Source organism: Phragmites australis, chromosome 13 (assembly GCF_958298935.1).
Source record: "Phragmites australis chromosome 13, lpPhrAust1.1, whole genome shotgun sequence".
NCBI classification, from domain to species: Eukaryota; Viridiplantae; Streptophyta; class Magnoliopsida; order Poales; family Poaceae; genus Phragmites; species Phragmites australis.
In genome coordinates, this window is record NC_084933.1 from 20,131,789 (window position 1) to 20,153,856 (window position 22,068).

At 44.7% G+C, this 22,068-nt stretch overlaps 3 protein-coding genes and 1 pseudogene across 3 annotated transcripts; 1 reads left to right on the forward strand and 3 right to left on the reverse strand.

The window, feature by feature from the left end:
• Window positions 1-2,837: 2,837 nt before the first annotated feature.
• Window positions 2,838-3,892, forward strand: LOC133889510 (FT-interacting protein 1-like; annotated as a pseudogene).
• Window positions 3,893-4,273: 381 nt separating this feature from the next.
• LOC133889210 (large ribosomal subunit protein eL6x-like) lies at window positions 4,274-6,716 on the reverse strand. Its single transcript, XM_062329698.1, has 4 exons — window positions 6,352-6,716; window positions 6,163-6,269; window positions 4,716-4,897; window positions 4,274-4,629 (listed from the first exon to the last, which is right to left on the reverse strand). Exons 1-4 carry the CDS (start codon window positions 6,699-6,701, stop codon window positions 4,474-4,476), a joined length of 795 nt encoding a protein of 264 aa, XP_062185682.1. The 5' UTR covers window positions 6,702-6,716; the 3' UTR covers window positions 4,274-4,473.
• Window positions 6,717-7,970: 1,254 nt separating this feature from the next.
• LOC133889847 (uncharacterized) lies at window positions 7,971-8,948 on the reverse strand. The gene is made up of 3 exons (XM_062330329.1): window positions 8,771-8,948; window positions 8,602-8,678; window positions 7,971-8,499 (listed from the first exon to the last, which is right to left on the reverse strand). The coding sequence occupies exons 1-3, from the start codon at window positions 8,856-8,858 to the stop codon at window positions 8,383-8,385; spliced, it is 282 nt and encodes a 93-aa protein (XP_062186313.1). The 5' UTR covers window positions 8,859-8,948; the 3' UTR covers window positions 7,971-8,382.
• A 6,008-nt stretch (window positions 8,949-14,956) lies between these two features.
• LOC133888229 (beta-glucosidase 12) lies at window positions 14,957-20,460 on the reverse strand. The gene is made up of 13 exons (XM_062328390.1): window positions 20,223-20,460; window positions 19,768-19,837; window positions 18,513-18,571; window positions 18,255-18,330; window positions 18,095-18,172; window positions 17,911-17,998; window positions 17,226-17,481; window positions 16,529-16,644; window positions 16,223-16,440; window positions 15,875-15,906; window positions 15,695-15,797; window positions 15,423-15,531; window positions 14,957-15,331 (listed from the first exon to the last, which is right to left on the reverse strand). Exons 1-13 carry the CDS (start codon window positions 20,382-20,384, stop codon window positions 15,163-15,165), a joined length of 1,536 nt encoding a protein of 511 aa, XP_062184374.1. The 5' UTR covers window positions 20,385-20,460; the 3' UTR covers window positions 14,957-15,162.
• Window positions 20,461-22,068: the final 1,608 nt, after the last annotated feature.

Below are 22,068 nucleotides of genomic sequence, written 5' to 3' on the forward strand. Positions count from 1 at the left end.
GAAGAAAGAAAGAAGAAGAAGCAGGAAGAAGGAAGAAAGGAAGGGGGGAGAAGAGAAGAAAATGAGAGAAGAAGGAAAGAAGAGGGGCTTTCGCAGAAAATCGCTAAATCCGTTATCGATTCAAGTCCCTCGTCGCGAAGGTGACTTCTAATTAGTCCTTAGATCCTTATGGATAGTTGGGAAGAGACGTTTTCATCTTCGGATTAGTGTTCAATGAACCGCCTAGCGTACGACTTTTTTAAAAGTGGAAGTTGAGGTTTAACCGGGGTTTAATTTGATCGTATGGTTTTAATGAAAGTCATAGGTCCGGTGATGTGAAGTGAGTGCACTGGAGGCTTCATATGAGGATTTATTGCAGAGGCGATTCCAAGTGTCGAAGAATTGCTTCGGTGTATATCTTCCGCTGACCAATAGACTTTCCGGTGAGTTCAACTTCTTCTGTCCCAAGCCAAAATACTCTGATGATCACCTTCTTTATCAATATTGGACTATCCGGTGACTTCTTTAGGTCTGCTCTTCTCTGTAGATAGAGCTCTGGTGCTACACCTTACTGAGCACTAGACTATCCAGTGAGACTAACATCCTCTGAACACAATGCTTCAGTGAGTGCAAACTTCTCTGCACCGGGCTATCCGGTGAGGCAAATCTTAGTAGAATTTCTCCAATTCAACCAAATTTTGTCCCAGCTGCGATGACTTCTTTATGTATTACATTCATAATTTTGTCCCGGCTGCGATGACTTCTTTATGTATTACATTCATGAGACCTACTAACATATATTCTTGACAAATATGTTAGTGTTAGTCCCAATGACTATGTTATCATTAATCACCAAAATCACAATCATGACCTAATAGAGCCATTTTCATCATAGATAGTGTTGCCATGGTGAATCGTAGCTAGTGAATGATAGTATGTGGTTGTTGTGGTATTGTCAGGCTTAGTTATATTTTCTTCATATATTATTAACATGTTTAGCTCATTATCTTTATTAAGATGAATGTTAACTCAATTGTAGCTAAATAGTTTGTTAAAGCAATTCACTTGATAAGATGTTCGAATCTCACCCTTGCTATCTCTCCAGATACATCTCGAGGTGATAACGCATGTGGGATGTGTAGTTGCACGTTGTTTGCACAATCACTATTAACTTTTGTTAAGTCTTGTTATATTGTCAGATGGTGACACTTAACCCTACTGTGTATGTTTTGGTCCGTGGTGGCTTGCATGTTTGATCGAGGCATGCTCCTCGTTTGCTAGATTTATATGTTGCTAGTGTGTGGATACATAAATTGTTTTCTCTCTGCGTGGTGATTAATCAGTTATACCTTTAGTTATAGGCGAGGTGCTGATAAAAATTATCTTGCTCGGCGGGCCATAGATAGGTTTTTGTGGCACTTCGAGCTTGTGGTGGTTTTGAGGGTGTTACATACACCCTAGCTGCTCGCCATCTAGCACTACGTGATAATTATGTTCATGCCTGATTTTGTCGCTGAGTAAAGAAATATACAGGGGTATTTTTTAACAAGAGGAAGCATGCAACCCTTGGTAAAGCAAGCATATTTAATTCAGGGCAATGAGCAAAATGAGAACAAAAGAAGGCCTTGGATGAAATATCAAGATATAATCAAGAAACCAAGGGAACAACAAAGTTAAATGACCATGAGACCGCATTAGTTTTCTGAAAATCCAATTCTGAAGGAAGTAGTAGTCCCTACATTGACTTGGGATTTGGCCAACAGGAGTGAACAAAAGGTAAATGCGATAAGCCCATAATACTATTTCATTGCCACTGGTCAATCTACTTAAATTGCAACGAGGAGAATAAAGCTCCAGTGAGGGAAAAAAAGGAACTTCTTTGGTTAAAGCAAACCAGGCTCCAAAAGCCTCTGAATTGCTTTTGCTTTCAAGACAAATACACACTTTGCCCTTTTCTCTTGGTTCGCCCATGTAATTAAGTATGTAAGAAAGCGTTTCTTGATAACAGAACGAGTGTTTTGCTTACATTGTATTTTCTAGAAAGAACAAGAAGCACCTTTTGGCCTGCGACTCCTGAGCATCAATTTATGAGACCAATTTTTATGAGCAGCAAATTCTTATGTCAGTAGTCAGTACATATATATATTCGAGCTTACTCTGCAAGCCAACTGAATACTTCAGCTCCAAACTTGACATTGTTTATTACATTTGATAATTGCCACATTAAGTCTTCCGGAGAAAAAAGAACACGTATAGTCATAGGATGTATTTTGAATGATTATGTCAACTTCTATCAATACTACCATGAGTCTTCTGACAGAAAATGACCTTAAACAACATGGCTTAGAATCAAGTATGTACAGTGACCAGCTGACTACAATCTACTACTGGGAGCAGCCAGAATAACACAAATCCATGTCTTCAGAATCTTGATATACTTATAAAATATCTGAAACATGTAATATAAGACATGAGCCAGATACCGGTTCCCTCTGAAGTTCAGGATACATATGCAGTTTCCTAAGAATGATCTCAGCACATACAGGCAGTTTCCGAAGTCCTATTCAAATCTGAACATAAGCATCCCCACCAACTCACCGTGATGTACCACGACCCGCATCACATGATCTCATCTTTACTCTCTCCATCCCCCGTATCTATCAAACTTTTTAACATCAGAACCCGTATCCACAATTGCTTCAAGCTTCTGCAACAAAGCGATTGTACAGTCCATTGTTTCATGCCACCTTGCATGCCATCCCTTGCCGGTGACGGGGAAGCCAACCGCTGAACCAACGACACAAGGGCACGTTGAGAGCGAAAGCCCCGTGTCGCCGTTTTTGCAGGCCTCGCCGATCATGGCGTATCCGTATGTCTTCCGTGCACAGGCGCCACCAGTGAGAGTGGAGGATCACAAGGCCAAGGACGCCGTGCCACAGGCCAGAGAGCAGTGGCCGGCCGGTGGCATCAGCACCCCGCGTGGACGTGGCTCCGAAGCTGGGTGGTTGGGTCTCGGCTCCGGGGAGAGGCTGGCGAGCGCCTACGACCTCGTGGAGACGATGCATTACCTCTACGTGCGCGTCGTCAAGGCGCGCGGGCTCCCGGCGGGCTTAGCCCCTACGTCGAGGTGCGTGTCGGCAACTATCGCGGCACGACGCGGCATTTCGAGAGGAAGGCCGGCCCCGAGTGGAACCAGGTTTTCGCCTTCTCCCGGGCCGAACGGCCGCTGCGTCGGGAGGTCGTGGAGTACATGCTCGACGCGGACTCGCACGTCTGGAGCATCCGGCGGAGCTAGGCTAACATCACCCGCGTCACAGCGTTACTATCCGGTGCGGCCAGCAGGGCGCTGTGCCTCGGCGACGTTTGCCGTTGGAAGAACCCCGCGACGACGATCCTCGTCCATATACTCTTCGTCACTCTCATGTGCTTCCCGGAGCTCATCCTGCTCACCATGTTCCTGTACAAGTCCATGGCTGGCCTCTGGAACTACCGGCGGCGCCCGCGCCGGCCGCAGCACATGGACGCGAGGCTCTCGTGCGCCGAGATGATCCACCCCGACGAGCTCGACGAGGAGCTGGACACGTTCCCGACGTCGAGGTCCAACGCCCTGGTGCGCATGCGGTACGACCGGCTGCGGAGCGTGGCTGGGCGGATCCAGACGGTGGTCGTGGACGTTGCCACGCAGGGCGAGCGGGTGCGGTCGCTGCTCGCGTGGAGGGATCCGAGGGCCACGGCGCTGTTCACGACGTTCTGCCTCGTCGCCGCCGTCGTGTTCTACGTCACGCCAATCCGGGTCGTGGCGCTAGTCGCCGGGCGGTACGTGCTCCGCCACCCACGGTTCCGGAGCCGGGTGCAATCGGTTGTCCGCAACTTCTTCAAGAGGCTGCCGTCGAGGGCGGAAACTATGCTGTAGCCTGCATTTCATAGCGATGTGTGCACGCTGCGCTGCATCTGGACTGTTCGGGTATGGTGTTTAGCTACAGATATGAAATTTGCTACGAACACCACAGGGCCTTATTGCCATGATGCAAGTTAAGATGGCACATCATACACGATACTGTATCGTGCGTTCACAAGTGACATACGTTTCGGCGTGAACAATTGCATCATCTAAATAGTGCTGTATCACAATGTTCATAATATCATCATTCTGACATTATGATTATAATACAGCAATCCACAGCTAAACAGGGAATTCAGTGAAACCAAAATACCATTCTCATAGGTTCCAAGATTTGATACAGGTCGTATTTCTTCAACACAAAATTGAAGGCTGGAAAAGAACGCACAAATATCAGCACATAACCTCGGTAAAAATTGCTTATATATATAGTATTGTGCAAAACATCACTAAATTAAATAGCAGTGTATGACTTCACGAAAGATTTGACAGTGGTTCAAATGGAAAAAAGGTTCGCCAGTCAGATACAAAATTCAAGAGGGCGCTCAGACCAGGCAAAGTGACTTAAGAGGTAGTACCTAGCGCCAACTACTCTAGAAAACCATCTCGTGGGGCTTGTCCCCATCCCTGAGAGAGAACCGTGCACCAAGGTAGGTTTTCAGATCCGGCACAGCCTCAATAGCTTTGATCAGCTCGGCATCCAAGGTCTTCTGGTCGTCCTTCTTGAACTGTGGCAGGTCCTTGGTCGCCTGAAAGATACAGACAGGAACCATCTAAGTAATGGAATGCAAGATTGTATGAGAAAACAAGGTTCAAATTATATATAGAAATGTACCTCCTTCTCTGTCTCGAAAAGTTCACCCTCAGTCTTCTTCGCCTTCATCTTCTTGCTCCTTGCGAAGTACTTGTCATCGAACTTCTCCACATTAACACCAGAGATATCAACCTTTGTGGAGGTTGCAATGACGTAGGTCTGGTTCACACGGCGGATTGGGACTCCGTTGATCTTAAAAGGTCCTGATAGAGATGGAATTTTTAGTTCACGTACCACAGATACATAATAAAAATATGATAAAAACATACAATATACAGTCCAGAGCATGATATAGCTTAGTGAACTAAGCAAAGTAGTGTCTTCAAATAGAGGAGTTGACAACCAGCTCGCAGATGATGCTACAATGGTGGTTGGTACTAGCATGCCAGAAAAAAAAATCACAAGCATATACTGATCATACTTAACATATACGATCGATAGAGCAGCTGAAAAACACATTTTGCTGTACACATATCAAATAGAACTGAAAATTTTGCATGAGGAAACCAAATTTTAATATTTTGCACTAAGATTCAAGTCTAGGGGGATATCCACCTGTAAATTAGGGAATTCAAGAAAGTCTGAAATGCAGAACGATTGTACAGATTCTTGAGATAAGAACGGAACACTTATCGCACCATGTATACCATCCATTTAGGATTTGTCACGAGATAGTTGGAAATATGGAGGCATTTAACCTATCCTTGTAAAAATGCAGGCAAAAGATCATGATAACTGAAAGAGGAAATTATTGCAATACATCTAGAAACTACCAAACAGCAAAAATCGTCCCAAGCTATTCCCACTAAATGGGTCATGTGATAAGGGAGGAACTAAATTTGAGCTAATACTTTACACTGGTGAACCATTTCAGCCATTACTGACCAGAGTAACAGTGCGACCAAATTAACATCTTTCATTTGCACATAAAACAAGTCATGAAACTACTGTCACTGCAATAACTCCAAACAATCAGGAAATACTGTCACTGCAATAACTCCAAACAATCAGGAAATACTAAAATCATCATGCCAAAAGAGATCTCAGAAATTTCACACTCACACGAAGCATGAAACTGAAATATAACAACATACTCAATTTCCAGCAAGCAATGCAAGTGGTTACTCCATCAAAATACAGTACAATTAACAAACGGATAGCATATGCGGTACAGATTTATACAGCAGACAGCAAATGGCAAGGCAATAATACATTGGAAGATCAAGCGTGCCAAATCCAAGACTACTAAACTAACCAGTGCACAATCTACAGCATTCCAGTGTAAAATAACGGAAGATAAATGCACATGGATACTAGTTAGTGTAGTCAATCCGTACAAATAATGGAATGTTAGCACTCTACATCCACCACATATTCAACAATCAATAACATTAATCATATAATACCCAACAGCACGATGCAATAAAAAATTACACTAAACTGCGAATGACGAGCATCGTGGGCATACCAGTGACAAGGAGGAGGCCAGATTTGAGCTGCTTGAGGAACACAACTCTCTTCCCCATGAACCTCCCGGCGACCAGGATCAGCACGGTCCCCGGAGTGACGGACGACCTGCATCAGAGGCCATCAGGACTCAAACTCGCAACAAACGAATCGAACTAACAGATGATGCTGCTGTCGCTGCTGCAGGGACCTGAGCTTGGTGGGCTTCGGCTTGCGGGTGCTAGGCTGGCGGGGCTTCACGTCATCGGCGGGGTAGAACTTGGGCTCCGTGGCTGCGGCGGGCTTCTCGGCCTTGGGGAAGGAGCCGCCGTGCTTGGCCTTGATCGCCCACAGCCCGCGGCGGTGGTACATGTGGGACCGCGAGGCCTTCTTGATGCCAAGTGACAGCTTCGACGTCGGCGCCATCGGATCGGCTCGCGGCGGCGACAGTGGCGCCAGGGAGTGGAGGCGGAGGTGGAAGAGTGGCGGGCGGGGGTTAGGGCTCGCCTTTATACCTCGCGGCGGTGGGGGACTTGTGAGGTGGTAAGCCCTAGCTTTCATGTCGAGCGTGATGGGCCTGCTATCTGGGCCGTTCGGCCCATCTTATGTACTTGTTAGTGGGCCGGTGGTTTGTACACTTCTATAGATGGAACCTTTATAGATTGCACCTCGCTGCACTTCAATTTCCCTTTCTTTTCAGATCTGTCTTACATTTTTCCTATTTCTTTCAAGATTTTGGGAACCCCAATCCTTTTTTTCGAAAGAGAGAGCTTTATTAAAAATCAAATAATATCATTGTAGACTAAGACACTGACATACTCTAGAACACTAGAAAAAGACAAACAACTATGATTCAACCTAATAGCTAACTGCGCAAGCTCATGTACAACTTTATTATGCTCTCTTCGTACCTTAATGACTTCAACACTCTGCAGCTATCGGGATTCATGTAGGGCTTCTTGAATAATCAGCGCCACCAAGGAAAGATCAAGCGAGTTTGCTTTACTATTGTCAAGCAGTCAGACTCGAGGATCATCGTCTGGTTAGACCAAGGGGCTGCAAACCGAATCCCTTCTTAGGCACGCTGCAGCTTCAGAACTCGCTGTACTGGATTTGTCATTTCGTTTAATTTTTTTTGACGTGGTTTCGCCAGTGCAAGTGTAACTTTTGCTCTGCCAGCACTATCCATGCAATAATTACAATTTTTTTCTTCTGGAACGGATCCTTGACGAAATTCAAGCCTTGCAGTGGTCATTCAACAAAAGGCAAATCCAGCACAATGCCATGCTTTGCTTAACAAATTCAAGTCATCAAGCATTCTAGTTTGATTCTTGAGCACACCAGCAAAAACCCATAGCTATTGACCCGTTCCTTCTTCAGGCCTTACGAAATCTGACGACCCCCATACAGTTCCATTTAGAGGAAGCATTATAGATCAAGCAACATCTGACACAATCACTGATTGCAATCAATTTGAATAGTGCAAAATGCACACCTGCCTACACTTCAGGGCATACTTGAAACTGCATTTAGTTAAATTATAGAAAAACGATGACGAAGAACATATGCATTAGTTGCTGTAACAAGAGCAATTGAAGATGTTGCAAGAGCAAAAATGCTGGCAGACCAGGGTAGACCAATTCACCAATCTAGAAAATGGACTCTTTTTTAGCTTTGAACCAAGCTGCACCTTGACCCAGCACACATTCATCCCAGACAACTGGGCATGCACTCTCTCCCTGCCCTAACACAGAACTGAACAAGGTTGCTTTCTTCCTGGAATGGATAAAGGAACGGAAGTTCTTGCTTCCTACACCCCAATCTAAGCTTGAACAATTAATCAGGCATCAACATCAAAGATGCTTAAAACAGCAACAAGCTGCCCATTCATAAATCAAAACCACCAAATTTCACCCCCAAGAAAAAGGCAAAGAAATAATTAGCAACAAAGCAGATTAGTAAGATTATGAGAGGAAGAACAACTAAAATGCCATCCGTTGTACAATTATTATGAACTGTATTCCCTTTCCCTAACTTGGTATGCAAAAACAAAGTTTTGATGATAGCTCTGATACTGTCTCCCCTACAACAACAATAGAATCAAAACACAAAGTGCATCATCGATCACAGATTCCATAACGAAAAAAGGACACAACCGTCATCGTGGAATCCGGTTCACGTCCAACTGATCAAGATCAACACCATGAAGCGAAGATCCTCCGCTGCTGCCGGGCGCGCGCGATCACGGCGACTGGCGCCTGGGCCCCCGGCCGTGGTGGTGGATCGGGTCCGGGCCGGTGGGCACCTCCCTCTCGGACTCCGCGCCGAACCCCGTCGTGCTCAAGTCCTCCTCCGCGCCCTGCGCGCCGGAGAAAACCCCAGCCGAGAGCGAAACCATAAGAAAGAGCCACCTTTTTTTATCCTAAGCCACAGCACGGCGAGACGGGTGCCGTTCTTTTACCTTGGTCACGTCCGCCTTCTCCCGCAGGCTCTGCGCGGTGTCCATGGCCGCCATCTCCAGCCGTCGCAATGCCGGTGCTGCGCCACCGGCGAGGCAGGGGGAAGCGTCAGGTTTCGGGTGGCGGAAGAACCAAGAAACGTGGTTTACGATGTGGTGCAGCGTTACGTACCTGCCCGGGAAGACGAGGCGGCGGCGGGCGGCAAGCAGGCCAGGAGGACGGCGACGGCGAGCACGGCGACGGCGGCCGCATGAGCCATCCAGCCAGCCCCGGCCTCAACCTCACGCAAACGCCGCGCACAAGGAAGCAAAGTGTGCGAGAAAGAAACGGAGGCTTTCTTCCCCTGTTCCAAAACCTTCTCTGTCCTCCGCCGCAGCTGCAGAGTTGGTTTCGCGTCCGGTGGGGCTCAAACGGGAAACCGAGAGGCGCAGCGCGCAGGTGCGACCCTCCGTACCACGGTCACTTGCCGCGGGGACACGTGGCAAGTGCCATGTGTGGGCCCTCGTTGCAGTGAGAGAGCGGCTTGGTGCGCCCGGGGATTTCTCGCCTTGGCGGGCTTGACGGCGAGCGGCGTCCCCTCGCTGACATCACGGACAGCTGGTGAAGACCGGGGTGTGTTCTTGGGCAAAGGGCGGAGTCGTTGGAAGATTCTACAGCTTTGCCACTGCTGGGATTCCTTTTCTCTTTTGCTTGGAATGGTAGGGAGACAAAAAAAAAAAGGTTTGAACTTCAAAAATATCTTCAACTTTTTACCCTCACCCAAAGTGAAAATCTCGTGTGCTTTGGAAATGAACATTTTTTCCGAACAAATGGAAATGACCGTTAACAGGTAAATACAGCTTCCTATATTAGCATTACACATTCAGGTCAGGATTAACAAGGTCACAAACGTACACGAGTATATGCAATCTCAAATGATGTGGAAGAGCGGGTTCTAGAGGTACAATAGTTGGAAAAAGTTCAGGCTGAGAGCAATGAACAACCTGAAGATTCAGAACGATCAACCGAGAGACATGTCGCTGTACCCTCCTCAACTCCTCCACCAATTCATTCTTGTGCTTCCACATCTTCTCTAGGATGGTGGCGGCAAGTGGCAACCTTCTCAAATTCTCATCACCAGCAACCAAAATGATGTCAAACAGAATGCCATCCTGAATGATATCAGGAGAAGTACTTTGTAGTTTTTGAAAGACTAGGAGTGCAATACAGGCCCGAGCTTTTTCAGCGTGGCAGGTGGCAGCTGGTTCCAAGTTTTGAACAGTGAAGGACAAAGACAAGCTGGAATCCTGGAAGAACGCATGTTCCATGAACACATGAACACAAAAGATCGATCCTGAAGAGAACAAGCAGCTTTCACGTAAAAGGATATTGGAAAAAGTACGAGCACTGGTAAAAGAAGTAATCCCTTTTGTCATAAATATTTATCATTTTGATCCAGATTCGATCAAATTTTTAAGAATTTAATCGTCAATAGTTTTTAAAATATTTAGTTTAGAAATATAAAAAATCAGATGTAGATATTTATTTTTAAAAAATGCTTTCATAATATTATATTTTTATTAGATATTATAACTATATTCTAATAAAAAAATTATGATCAAAATTGCATATAAAAACAGTAAAAATAAAAAAACAATAAGTATTTATAACAAAAAGAGTACTATACCTTGCTTTCCTGCTAATACTGGAGAGGAAAATGGTCTACCGCTCAAACACAAACTACCAACACGCATATGGGTGGTTACCTGTACGAGAGGAACCTGATCCGCTGGATACATGTAATATCAAGAAGAAACTTATTCGATTGTCTGTATATACTATTTTAATATAGTCCGATAGATGCAAATATATACACACAGTCTGATCTGAGAGGGAAGCTCAATTCATAGCCTAATCCGGCGGATGCAAGGTTCTGCATCCACTCATACAGATGGATTTATTTATCTGTGTCAAAAAACATCTTCATATGAGCAACTAATTACAATATCGACTCTTACCATATAATCTCAAATTTAATCAACCAAATATTTTTTTCAATAAATACAATTCCCCTCCGCTTGTATATCCTGTGTATACGAGAAGGATTCGCACGGCCAATCGCGCCCATAGTCAAGGGACACTGCTACTCACTGTAAGCAACCATTCAAAAAAAAACACTATGATCTTGCAATCAGGGGCGGAGCTTCCTTGTGGCTAAAGGTGGCTATGCCCTCTGCTTTCCGGCTATTCTATCCAGATGCGGTGCTTGCCCCTGTTTTCCGGCTATTCTATCCAGATACTGCACAATCAATATATGCATGCTTGCCCCTCTACAATCTTTTTATTTAGCTTGGCCCTCCCTGCAATCCTCGTCAAACTCCGCCACTGCTTGCAATATGGATCTCATCTGAGCAAACAGCTATACTTTGATTCCTTGTTCTTTTTGTTTACAAAAAAGACGCATTTTGATAGTTTCATCAACTGCCTTGCAAATCCAAGGGAATAAATACAGGATTTTGCAGTACGAACAGGAAAAGAAGTGCATGCACGCAACGGTAAGCTCACAAGAAGGCAGTGACCAAGATAATGGTCGGTTAATTGACTTCATATTTAAATTAAATGGCACTCTAGGATACAACAGGTAGCCTGCTTACACTCGATTTATTCTTCTTTCAGCAGCCACTTATTTATCACACCATTCATTACTACTATCCCACGTGAACAAGTAACAGAGAGCACAACTATAAGCAGCACAGCAGCAGCGCTGCAGTTCAAAGCAAAACGAGAGAGGAACAAGACAGATGCTTCACCAATGCTAATGGCGAGGCCTCACCTTTTCTCCGTTGCACCCACTGTCCTCCTACATCTAGTTCCTGACGACCTCCTCCTTCATGGCCAGCCACAGGGCGCCGAGGCAGCCACCGTCCTCGACCCTGACGCCCGGCATCGCCACTGCGCGGCTGCCAACGAACCCGTCCTCCCCGACGTGGACCCTGCTGAACTTCACCTTCCCGCCCTCGCCCTCGTACACGTGGCCGAAGAGCAGCGCGTCCCGCCCCACGCTCGCGCCTCGCTCCAGGTGCACCATCTCCGGGTTCAGCAGGGCGCCCATGGAGTCCACGTACACGCCGTCGGCGACGGCCACGCAAGCGCCCATCAGCCTCATCCACGCCGCGAACAGCACGGACCCGGACGTCACGGCCGGCGCCCAGATGTGCACTGTGCCGCCGTCGGCCCTGCCGCCGACTGATCCACTTCGCCGCGGCACATGTGGCGCAGAAGACTGGCAGAGGCCAGTAAAGTGGCATCCCAGCTGCGGACATCGCAAGGAGGCCCCGGAGGGGAAGCAAGATGACTAGGCCCATGGCGAGGTATGGCACGAACGTCTGCGGCAGTGGCTGGCAGAGCTTGGCCCAGAGCGCCTGGTGCCATGTCCTAGCCAGAGTCACCTTTGGTGGCATCACGAACATTTGAACTTGAGCGTGTCGCGGCGATGACTGGGCAGCCCGACAAGTCGATCTTGGTGTCTGACTGCTCGAGGAAAGCCCGCCATGAGGGGGCAGCGGCTCGCCGTTCCGGTGGAGTTGGCAGATCTCATAAACCAGTGAGCGCCCGTGGTCGATGGACGCGCTCTGCGTGCAGGACGTCACCAGGATGACATCCACCTCTGGGCACCGGAGGAACGGGTTGAACTCGAGCCTCCCCGTCTCTGCTGTCGGGACATTGCGGTCAATGTTTATTTCTCCTACTTCGATGTACGGCAACTCGTCCGACGGAGCCGCCGACGAGGACGCATACGTCGTACTGTTCCGCCTCTGCGTGTGGCGCCACGCGGCGGAGCCCAGGATGCGCTCGTGCGCGCACACGGACGAGCACCACGCGTGGTTCGGCCTCCGCCTCAGGAACGCCATGTTCTGTACGCTCGTCAGGTTCGGGGAGATGTGACACGCGTGGAGGGTGTTCGCAAAAAAAACCCGAACGGGACGTCTCCTCCTGGAACGTCATGGTGTGCGGGTACGGGAAGGGCGGCTTCCTACGGAGCGCTGTATTTGTATTATAGGATACGACCGAGCTGGAGCCGGCAGAATATGAGGTCCGCGACCACTACTACGTCGGGTCCACGGGTTTACAACGTAGGGCTGATGGGAGGCGCGACTTCCACAGGGTTGAGCACCGGCGTGGCGCGTCGCTGGCGTGCAACCGCCGCTGCCAGGCCCTTCTCCAGCTGCAATGAACAACGCCAACGCCGCTCATCCCCGTGGCCTAGCTAACCACTGCACCTGCATGCAGCCCTTATTTTGGTTAGCCTTGTGGTGAGTTTCGTATTGCATTCTAGTAGCCAGTTAATAGTCCACTAGGCCATTAGATGCATAATTAAGACAAAGCTCGATTAGTCAGTGGATCAAGAACTAGGCTTATGTTGAAGTGTTACTGAAATGCTGGTTGCACACTCGGTTCATCGAGAACTAAATGTTAAGTACTTCACATCTAATACATGACATAGTAACTAGTAAACTAGTTAAGCTAGCTAAAACTCTAACTAATATATGTTAAGCCTAGCGAGATGCATAAGATCCGTGTAAGGCACATCAACCTCACTTTTCAGCTTGTGTGCATTCCAATTTAAACGTTTCTTTTTGCAAAATTCATCTAAAGTCTCTATCGACCATTTTTTTATGAAATATGAAATATGACTACTGTGATTGTGGATTTGTTGGATTTTCGTATTTGCGTCTCTTCTCTTGGTGTTTATCAATCAAGTATTTGGCGTGTACATAAGTACGATCAGTGATGAATTAAATGATAGATATCAGAAATATCACAGAGGTGAGAAGCAAGCAATCTCTCGATCATTTTGGGCCCAATGTTCAAATTTATTTTATACATTGATTATGAAAAATTATTATTCACGCGTATATGTTTTATAAAACTGCTAATTGGGATAGTAGTCATGACCTAATTGAATCAATGTCAACTCTCTTTGAACCTGTTAACCTTACCATTGTTACTCTAGGCTATGAGTTGACATGATAATGTCACTTGGGTAGAATCGGACTAAGGTGTGATGGAAATGATTAGCCCCACTGTTTACCGGTAATTTATTTAGTTATCACACTATCACTTGGGACATGAAAAGATTTGTTAAAATAGTCAAGATATTGTTATTAAGAAACTTAAGTTGTTGTTCAGACAGGGTGGGTTTTTGTCAATATGAGTCAGAAGGTGAGCGTTATCTCACAAAAGAATATATATACCTGCTTGTGTTGTATAAGGACCGGTACTACCGGAACTAAGGGATCAGTACAACCACATGTGCTGGTATGGATGACGGCCATAGCTTATTAACCTGGTTAGTTCTACCCTTACTTCTTGGAGTTGAGTCTGTATGTGTGGGTAATCCACGAGGTGGGTGTATTCGAATGGACTCTCATGGCTATACACGTGGGACCAAAGTCTGCCGACACAACGATTAATACCCTCTAGACTAGTGGGACCCAACATACATGAGGGCTAGCCTCTGAAGTACTTAGTTTAAAAAGTAAAGGAGTGAATAATATTAATCAGGAGGAGTAAGGGTTATGATTAAATGGTGTAACAGCTTTGTCATGACACCATATGTGCACCCAACGTGTAGAGTGTACTGTATCGACAGGTACCACCAAAGGAAAGATCATGTCTTGTGGGTAAAGTGTATAAACTTTGCATAGTAATAAATCTATTCGAATAGCTGAGTTTGTGGTTATGAGTCCCTTAGGAATGGCTGCATGGTTTAGATTATTTATTTTAGAATATCGGGTTTCACTTGTAGGCACTAGTGTAAGCATTGTATATGTTTAGATGGAGAAACAATCTTCATGGTCTGTGATATACATACATCTGTTATTTTTCATTTATTTCTTTTGTTATTTGCTTTGTGCTCTTTACAATTACGTTGCAAATCTATTATTATGAGTATTCCAAATTGTCATTGCATTTATGCAAAAGTTATATATATGTTGGATATCTTCCAATTCAACCTTCATTTATTGTATCATTGCAATACATATAGCTTGCCTCCTGAAGTTGATTATTCAGAATAATGCTTGGAAATCAGAAAAATCATGATACCAAGTTTTTCTAGGATTCAACTCCCAGTCGATTACCTGTGGACGGGTTTGAGGCACACCTGCTGGATATTTGAATCTATATAGTTGTATTTTCCTGTTGCATATTCACACCAGTCGGTTGCCTGTCGGAGGAACTTTATTTGGATGACGGATAGTGCAGACAACATGAAGCGAAAATCTTTTGGTACCCCTAGCGGCACTGGCGCTAAACAACGAGCTAGTTCTAAACACGAAGTCTAAACAACGGGCAAGTTCTTGTGTGCACAAAGGATTTTCTTGTGCATGCTCCATCGCACAACCGTATCCAGGCCATTATTTAAAGCTCCATGTTGTGGCACAAAACAATATGAAAGTTAAGATACATAAGGGATACGCGCGACAGCGAAAGAACACTTGCCAAAAAAAAAAAAAAACACGAGCGCTTTATTCGATTTATTTCTTATTGGCACTCTTGCTGCTCAGTGTCGTCGTCCACGACTATTTCTTGAGGAACTCCCTGAACCAGTGGGCAGACTTCTTGGGGTACCGCTTCAGTCCATCGCTGTAGTCCACGAAGTTTATCCCGAACCGGACCGTGTAGCCGTTCGCCCACTCGAAGTTGTCCAGCAGCGACCACGCGAAGTAGCCTTTCACGTTTGCTCCGTCCCTGCCAAGAATTCAGACAGCAAGCTCCATCGACCGGCGTATTGAAGTTTCCTGGCATTACTGCGTGCTGTTGCATGAATTAGAGCTCTGACCTTATAGCGCTTTGCAGGGCAAGGAGGTGCGTGTAATAGTACTCGATCCTGGTGTCATCCTTGAGGGCTTCCTGGAGCGACAGGCTTTTGTTGTTGAATTCGTCGACGCCTAAAAATGCAGAATGATATTTTCAGTCCGGTTCTTCCATTCTTTATCTTTTTCACGAAAAAGTTTTTTCTTTCAAATAGCGAGGAGAGGAGAACAACGTGAGTTACTGACTGCAAGAGAAGCATATGACATTGCAAGGTACTATCGAACGGAAGTTAATTACCATTTTCAGTGATATAGACTGTAGGATTGCCATAGTTGTCCTTGACGTAAAGCAGCAGCTCACGGAAGCCTCGAGGGTATATGTAGAGCCAAGATGAAGCAGCCTACATATATACCATTCATGGAAATGAATCATTACACGTAAAATGGGAGACGAGATTACGGGTGACTAGTTAGTTACCTGAGGACCTATAGGGATACCGTTTCGAACGCCTAATAAATAGGACGAGGTTAGTATATATGAACAGAAGATGTACTATAAATACATGTAATTCCAAACCGAATCGGAAATATTGATGATGAATAATCTTCAAGTAAATGACTGGATGCAGCAGATATTACAGTAGATATAATTGATTGCATGCTTGTCGGATGCTACAGTACTGCTGTACGAGAGGTTTTTTTTTTTTGTTTCAGAGTTTTGCCATATATATTTATTTCACAATTGTGGAGGAATTCAGGCACTCTTCACTAATATAAAACTGATAAATGAGCAAAAGTGGACTGATCCTTGACTTTGGTGACTCACCCGTAAGATTAGCTCGGGCGTCGCTGTTATAGCTAATGTTGAGGCCATTTGATGGAGGAAGGTTGTCAGCGTAGTTTGCTGTGTAGTAGTTTAGCCCAATGAAGTCGAATGAACCCTTGACCAACTCTGATTGTTCCTTTGTGAACTGTGGCAAGCGATTTCCGACCAACGCTCGCATGCTTAGCGGGTAGTCTCCTCTAATAAGGGGGTCCATGAACCTAGAAAGGCATTATTCCTAGTGAGATTCCTTTTTGTTTTCTTCTGGATTTCGATGATGAAATTCTCTGAGGGTCACAAAGAATGTACCAGCCAAGCATGAAGTCTATGGCGCGCCTTGCTGCATCATCGTTAGATTTGGAACGGGAAAATGGAACAAACCAGTGTGAGACTAATGTTATTCCAATCTCCCCCTTTTGCACAGCCTGCATTTGACGCCCAATATATGATGCCAGTGTGAGTGATGAACCGAGATCATGTTTGGAACGGAGTCATTTGGCAAATAGAGCAGATTCTCCTAACCTTGCTCCTCCACGTGTAATATGTTCTGAATGCATGCATTCATGCTTGGGAATTTATATATCCCCACAAGGCCATAACTAACTAATAAATATCTACAGACATAATGTTAGATCAACTTTCCAATTTATATATCCTATTAAACTGTACATCTTCTGAATAGATTCATAGACTAAGAGATGAGCATGATCTAAAATAGCTAGCTGCAGTTATTATGGTTAATGTATCAACTACTGCGAAGACAAGTTTGTTCTGACTTCTGATAAAGTCACCAACCAAACTATATACACCGCTTGCACATATTCTCAAAATGTTGCAATCTGGGGGTTTCAAAAAGGTTGACAGCATTTTCCCACCGTACACCAGAACTGAACTGAAACAAACTTCCAGGTGAGAAGTACTGAAGTATCAAGCTTAAATTCGCATACTGCCAATTGATTTATCATTTATTAATGAATTGCATCTACATGGAGAGTTTATCACTGACCTGATACTTCTGTTTATACAACCGAACTGTTTCTGCATGGGCGAGAAGTTGATGATGACATGCAGTGTAAGGCTCCGTTCCTGAATCCCCAGCGTTGCACCTGCCCTGCTCCCATGGCGAGCACCGGCCTGGTGCAGAGGTGCCAGATGCATACCCCCCTGAGCAGAAGCTCCAGGGCTCGTTGAACGTGATCCAGTGCTTCACTCGATCACCGAATGCTTTGAAGCAGACCTCAGCATAGTCCGTGTAGTCATTGCTGCAACAGTTACAGTTTTTGTTTGTGATGGCAGTGTCAATGGGCAAGAGTTGTTCTTCTGAGGACTAAATTAGTTCATGCATGCCTTGTGAACTAGTCTCTCCAAACTTACCTTTCACCAGTTCTAGTAAACAATTTATTCGACAGAAAAATAGGTAGAAGAACTCTACAAGTTATTGACAATTGAAATTGAGGATATTTTAAATCTGTACCCTTGACCATGTTGATAATATTTTTAGTCGAAGTAAATAGTACGGTCCTATTATAAATAACCAGCCAGTTTCTAGTAGTTTGAGTATAAGTAAACTATCCTCTCGTACTCAATTAGTGTTTCTTAATCTGGCGGCCGGTCCCTTTCCAGTTTAACATATGCAAGTTAGGCTAGCGGTATTCTTAAGCTGGAAAAAGGAATGAAAAATCGTGACTTACACGATATTTGGGCTGAGGAACCCTCCATATTTATCTTCTAATGCCTGAGGCGAGTCCCAGTGAAAAATGGTCACGAATGGTTGCACCCCTGCAGATATATATACATTTCATAGCTTCATGAGGATACAAAATCATCTGGTGGAGCAAAGATATGAGCTAATTAGGGTCCTTGTGCATGGCATACCTTTCGACCGGAGCTCATCAATCAAACTGTTGTAGTATCGTACGCCTTCTCTGTTGATTCCACCGCTCAGACTTCCATCTGCATTCGAATCAGACGTTTAAATTTGGTTGATGAATTTGGACTTTGGAAGATATGCAAGACAGGGCATTGCAGGTCACACTTGGAAGAATTCTACTCCAGGAGATGGAGAACCTATAGGCATCCATCCCCATATCCTTCATGATGCGCACATCTTCCTGCATTTTTTGAAAAATCTCTATGGATCAGTGACGTACTAACGTTATTTTGGCAGTTTGAATTTAAATTTTAAAATCGTGATTAAAGACCCTTACACAACTTGGAGTATATTTTTATTGAGATTCTCGCAAAAATGATACTCCTACATATTTTATTTTCTAAAAAAGTACTGAATTCCTACCTTGTAGAGATGGTAGGAATCCACCGCCACATCCCCATTGCTTCCATCAGCGATTTTGTCTGCCAATAAGTTCAAAAAAAAATATTTCGTGTCAGTTAAATGCAATAATACACACGAGTTGCTCCTGGTCTGTTAATTGCCCCTTTGGACAATGTCAAAGCTTCCCTGCCACAAGGAAGATCAATAATTCTACAGCTTGCTTCATATTCCGTGTTCAACAAACCAATCTACGGAGAAAATGGAACTGAACAGGTAGTGACAGGCCGATGGACACTGACTTTTCATGATGTGAATCGGAATTGTGACTTTATGACAGTGTCACATCGGACTGCGGGTCAAGATAATGGACAGCGATCCTCTGAGTGTGGAGAAGCCAATGCATTTACTGTAGTAGCTGGAACATTAAAATGTGAGTACACGAACAGCGCTTTGCAGTTATACTGTAGACAAAACACTGTAGCAGCAGTCATCCTTTACGCTGCAGCGACGGTTTCCACTGTTCATCGGTACTGTAGCACCTGATCTGATCCGTTGGCTGCTACGAAGTTCTAATGCACTTTACTGTAGCCTTTTGCAGTTGCTAGATCCCGATCGCAAGATAATCGCTAGGATCTTTGGTGCAAACAAACACAAACTGCAAACATTGAACGTGCTTGAACGTGCTTCTAGGGGTGTGCATTATACGGTTCTTCCTTTCAATATAAAGTTACTTAGCTATCCTGTGTATTCGTAAAAAAAATATTAACAATCATCCGTTAAATCCTCATTCGAGGTTACGATTGATTCCATCATTCCACCAGTGGAGTAGTTATTTCACGATATTTTATAGCTATACAAAGATTTATGCAAATTAATCCCTCCACCAGTAGAATGGTAGGGTTAATCGTAGGCTTCGGAGATCGGACGGACAACATTCGTTGTTTGCACGTTTACATCCATTTGTTTTTTTGCACTAAAGATTTCCTCAAAGATTTAGTAAATATTGATTAGGCTGTGACGAATGGATAGACAGGCTGGGATGGCATATCTTTCTCCAGGAGGACGTTTTTACTTTTTAGGCCTCTGTCCATCTTAGTTTCAATTTTTCATAAGTTCTTAACTTTGATGCTGTGTATTCCAGCGAGTACTGGGACTTGAACCTCTGTTTATCCATCGGCTATCTTGGCTGTGCCTTTCAATAAGTCGGATTGCCCCCTCCCCTTTAGAGAGAGAGAGAGAGAGAGAGAGAGAGAGAGAGAGAGAGAGAGAGACATGCCTGAGTGCTGGTGAGTGAAGGTGTCCCAGATGCTCGGTCCTCTGCCCCCCTCCATTGCACCACCCTCGTACTGCATGAATTGAACATCAAGCCAAATCGTAACGGCGCAGTGTTGCGAAACACTACTCCACTAGTCAATCAATTGTCCAGTGATTACCCGGATAAAATCATCGATCTGTATGCGCCAATGTCAGTAGCAACTATTGAATCTATTGGTTGCATTTGGCAACTAGCCAACTACATGTTTCGGGTGAACGTTAGGTGCAGTTCTGTGACAGTTTAGCTAGGTTGCGGTTTGTTATACACAGCTTACCTACTTGTCATCTGAAGCTTTCCCAAATTAGCTAAAACTTGTGTAGCTGATGGCCAAAGGGGTCGAACTCAAACGATCTCATTGTTCTGAACGAAAAGGCAAAGAGCCGATCCCATGCACGAATGACAGACAGAACTCTCACCTGATAGGCGGACGAGGCCGTCCCGAAGATGAACCCCTCAGGGAAGCCTCTCCGGCTGATCGGCGGCGCGCCGGCTGCGACGTAGGCGCCGGACGCAACAGCTAGGAGTAAGAGAAACGGAAGGGTCAGGCGAGTAGGCATGGCAGCTACCTTCACAGCCATGCGACGTGTGGAACCGTGTGGAGAGTGGAGCTTGGCAGCTCCTGCGACAGGCGCTCCGTTTAGCACCCCAATGCCTCCGTATATAGGGCAGGCTAGCGCACGCCCAGAACGCAAACGTTGTTTCGACTCTTCACAAGTGGCGGTCACCGCATGGGAGGGACACACGCACGCGTCACTAAGCTAGCCTCTTGTCGCAAAGTCCGAGCTGGACAGAACTGTTCGGTTCGAAGACAAATGGAAGCTTGTGCCTGCATGCTTGCAGCCGGCGCATCTCTGTCGTGTCAGAAAACGAAAGAGAACCTACCTAGGTAACTGTCATGACCTTTGAGAAAAGGAAAGAGAACCTACCTAGGCAAGAGACGTAATTCTATTTATTAGAATAGATAATATATTGATGTATTTGTAAATTTAATATCTATATTTGATATTTTAAATATTGAAAAATCTATTCCAGTATTCGACATATGAGGTGCCGAATACGACACTGTTCACCAAATGAGGTGTTGAATACGGTGAACATTGCTGTATTCGGTATTTCAGTGCTGAATACAGATCGGCCCAAAGTGATGGTTGCGTCAGTTGGTGCTTTCAGCGCGGCAGGTCACGTCATATCGCGTCGTTTCGCTTTTGCCGTCTTTTTGAACTCGCATGCTACTGTGTTTCGCTATAAGGAGCCGCATCGCGACTAGAGAGCAAACAAGCAGCATGAGCAAGGGAGGAGCGGAGAGGAGAAGCAGCAGCGCAGCGCAACGTGTGGAGAGGAGAAGCAATGTGAGGTGAGGAGTAGCAATAGCGCGAGGAGAGGAGAATCAGTCTGAGACGAGAAGGAGCAGTAGCACGAGTTATAGTAAGTACTTTAATTATATATTTAATTAATACTTGCATCAATAATAGTAATTAGAGTAAGCAGATTATTTAATTTAATTTAATTACATCTATATAATTATTTGCTTAGTTTGATTATTTGCTTAGTCAGTGTAACAGTAATTAGTGTAAATTTGTATAATAATAATTAACGTAAATTTGTATAATAGTAATTATTTATTTAATCAGAGTAAGTAGATTGTATAATAGTAATTAGTGTGAATTTAATTAATCAGTGTAATTAGATTATTTAATTAGTTTATAATAACATGATGATCTAGTGGTGGCACTTTGTGCTAGTGATGGCGTAGGGTGGTGGCCTAGTGCATGTATGCTCTCTATAGGTGGAAGTAGGGTGTATGTGCAATGAGAGGAAAGAGAGAAAAAGAAAGAAAAAAGAGAGGGTAAAGGATAAAAAGTAATTTTTAGGAAGATGAAAAAAACTTAAGGTCGGACAGAAAGATTTGATAAAAATCATAATACACAACAAAATTATCAAATTGACTTTTTTATTAATAGTGGTGTGTGCATGTTTAATTAGTATTTTAATTTAATCTATTAAAATAGTGATGCGCATAAGAACTCTGGCCCTTAGTTAAAGAAAAGAAGCAGCTATGAAGTCAAATAGAGCAATGTTTTCAGTGTCTTCTACTTACCGTGGACTAGTCTATTTCTCTCTTCAGCTCACTCAGTATAAAGAAATATATGAATATGTTAATAGTGTATTTTTAATGTGAGCGTTCAAATTTTGCTAGAAACTATAGGCATAATAGTATTCATCGTGAAAAGGAGATGATCACCTGGGTTGAGGGCGGCATGC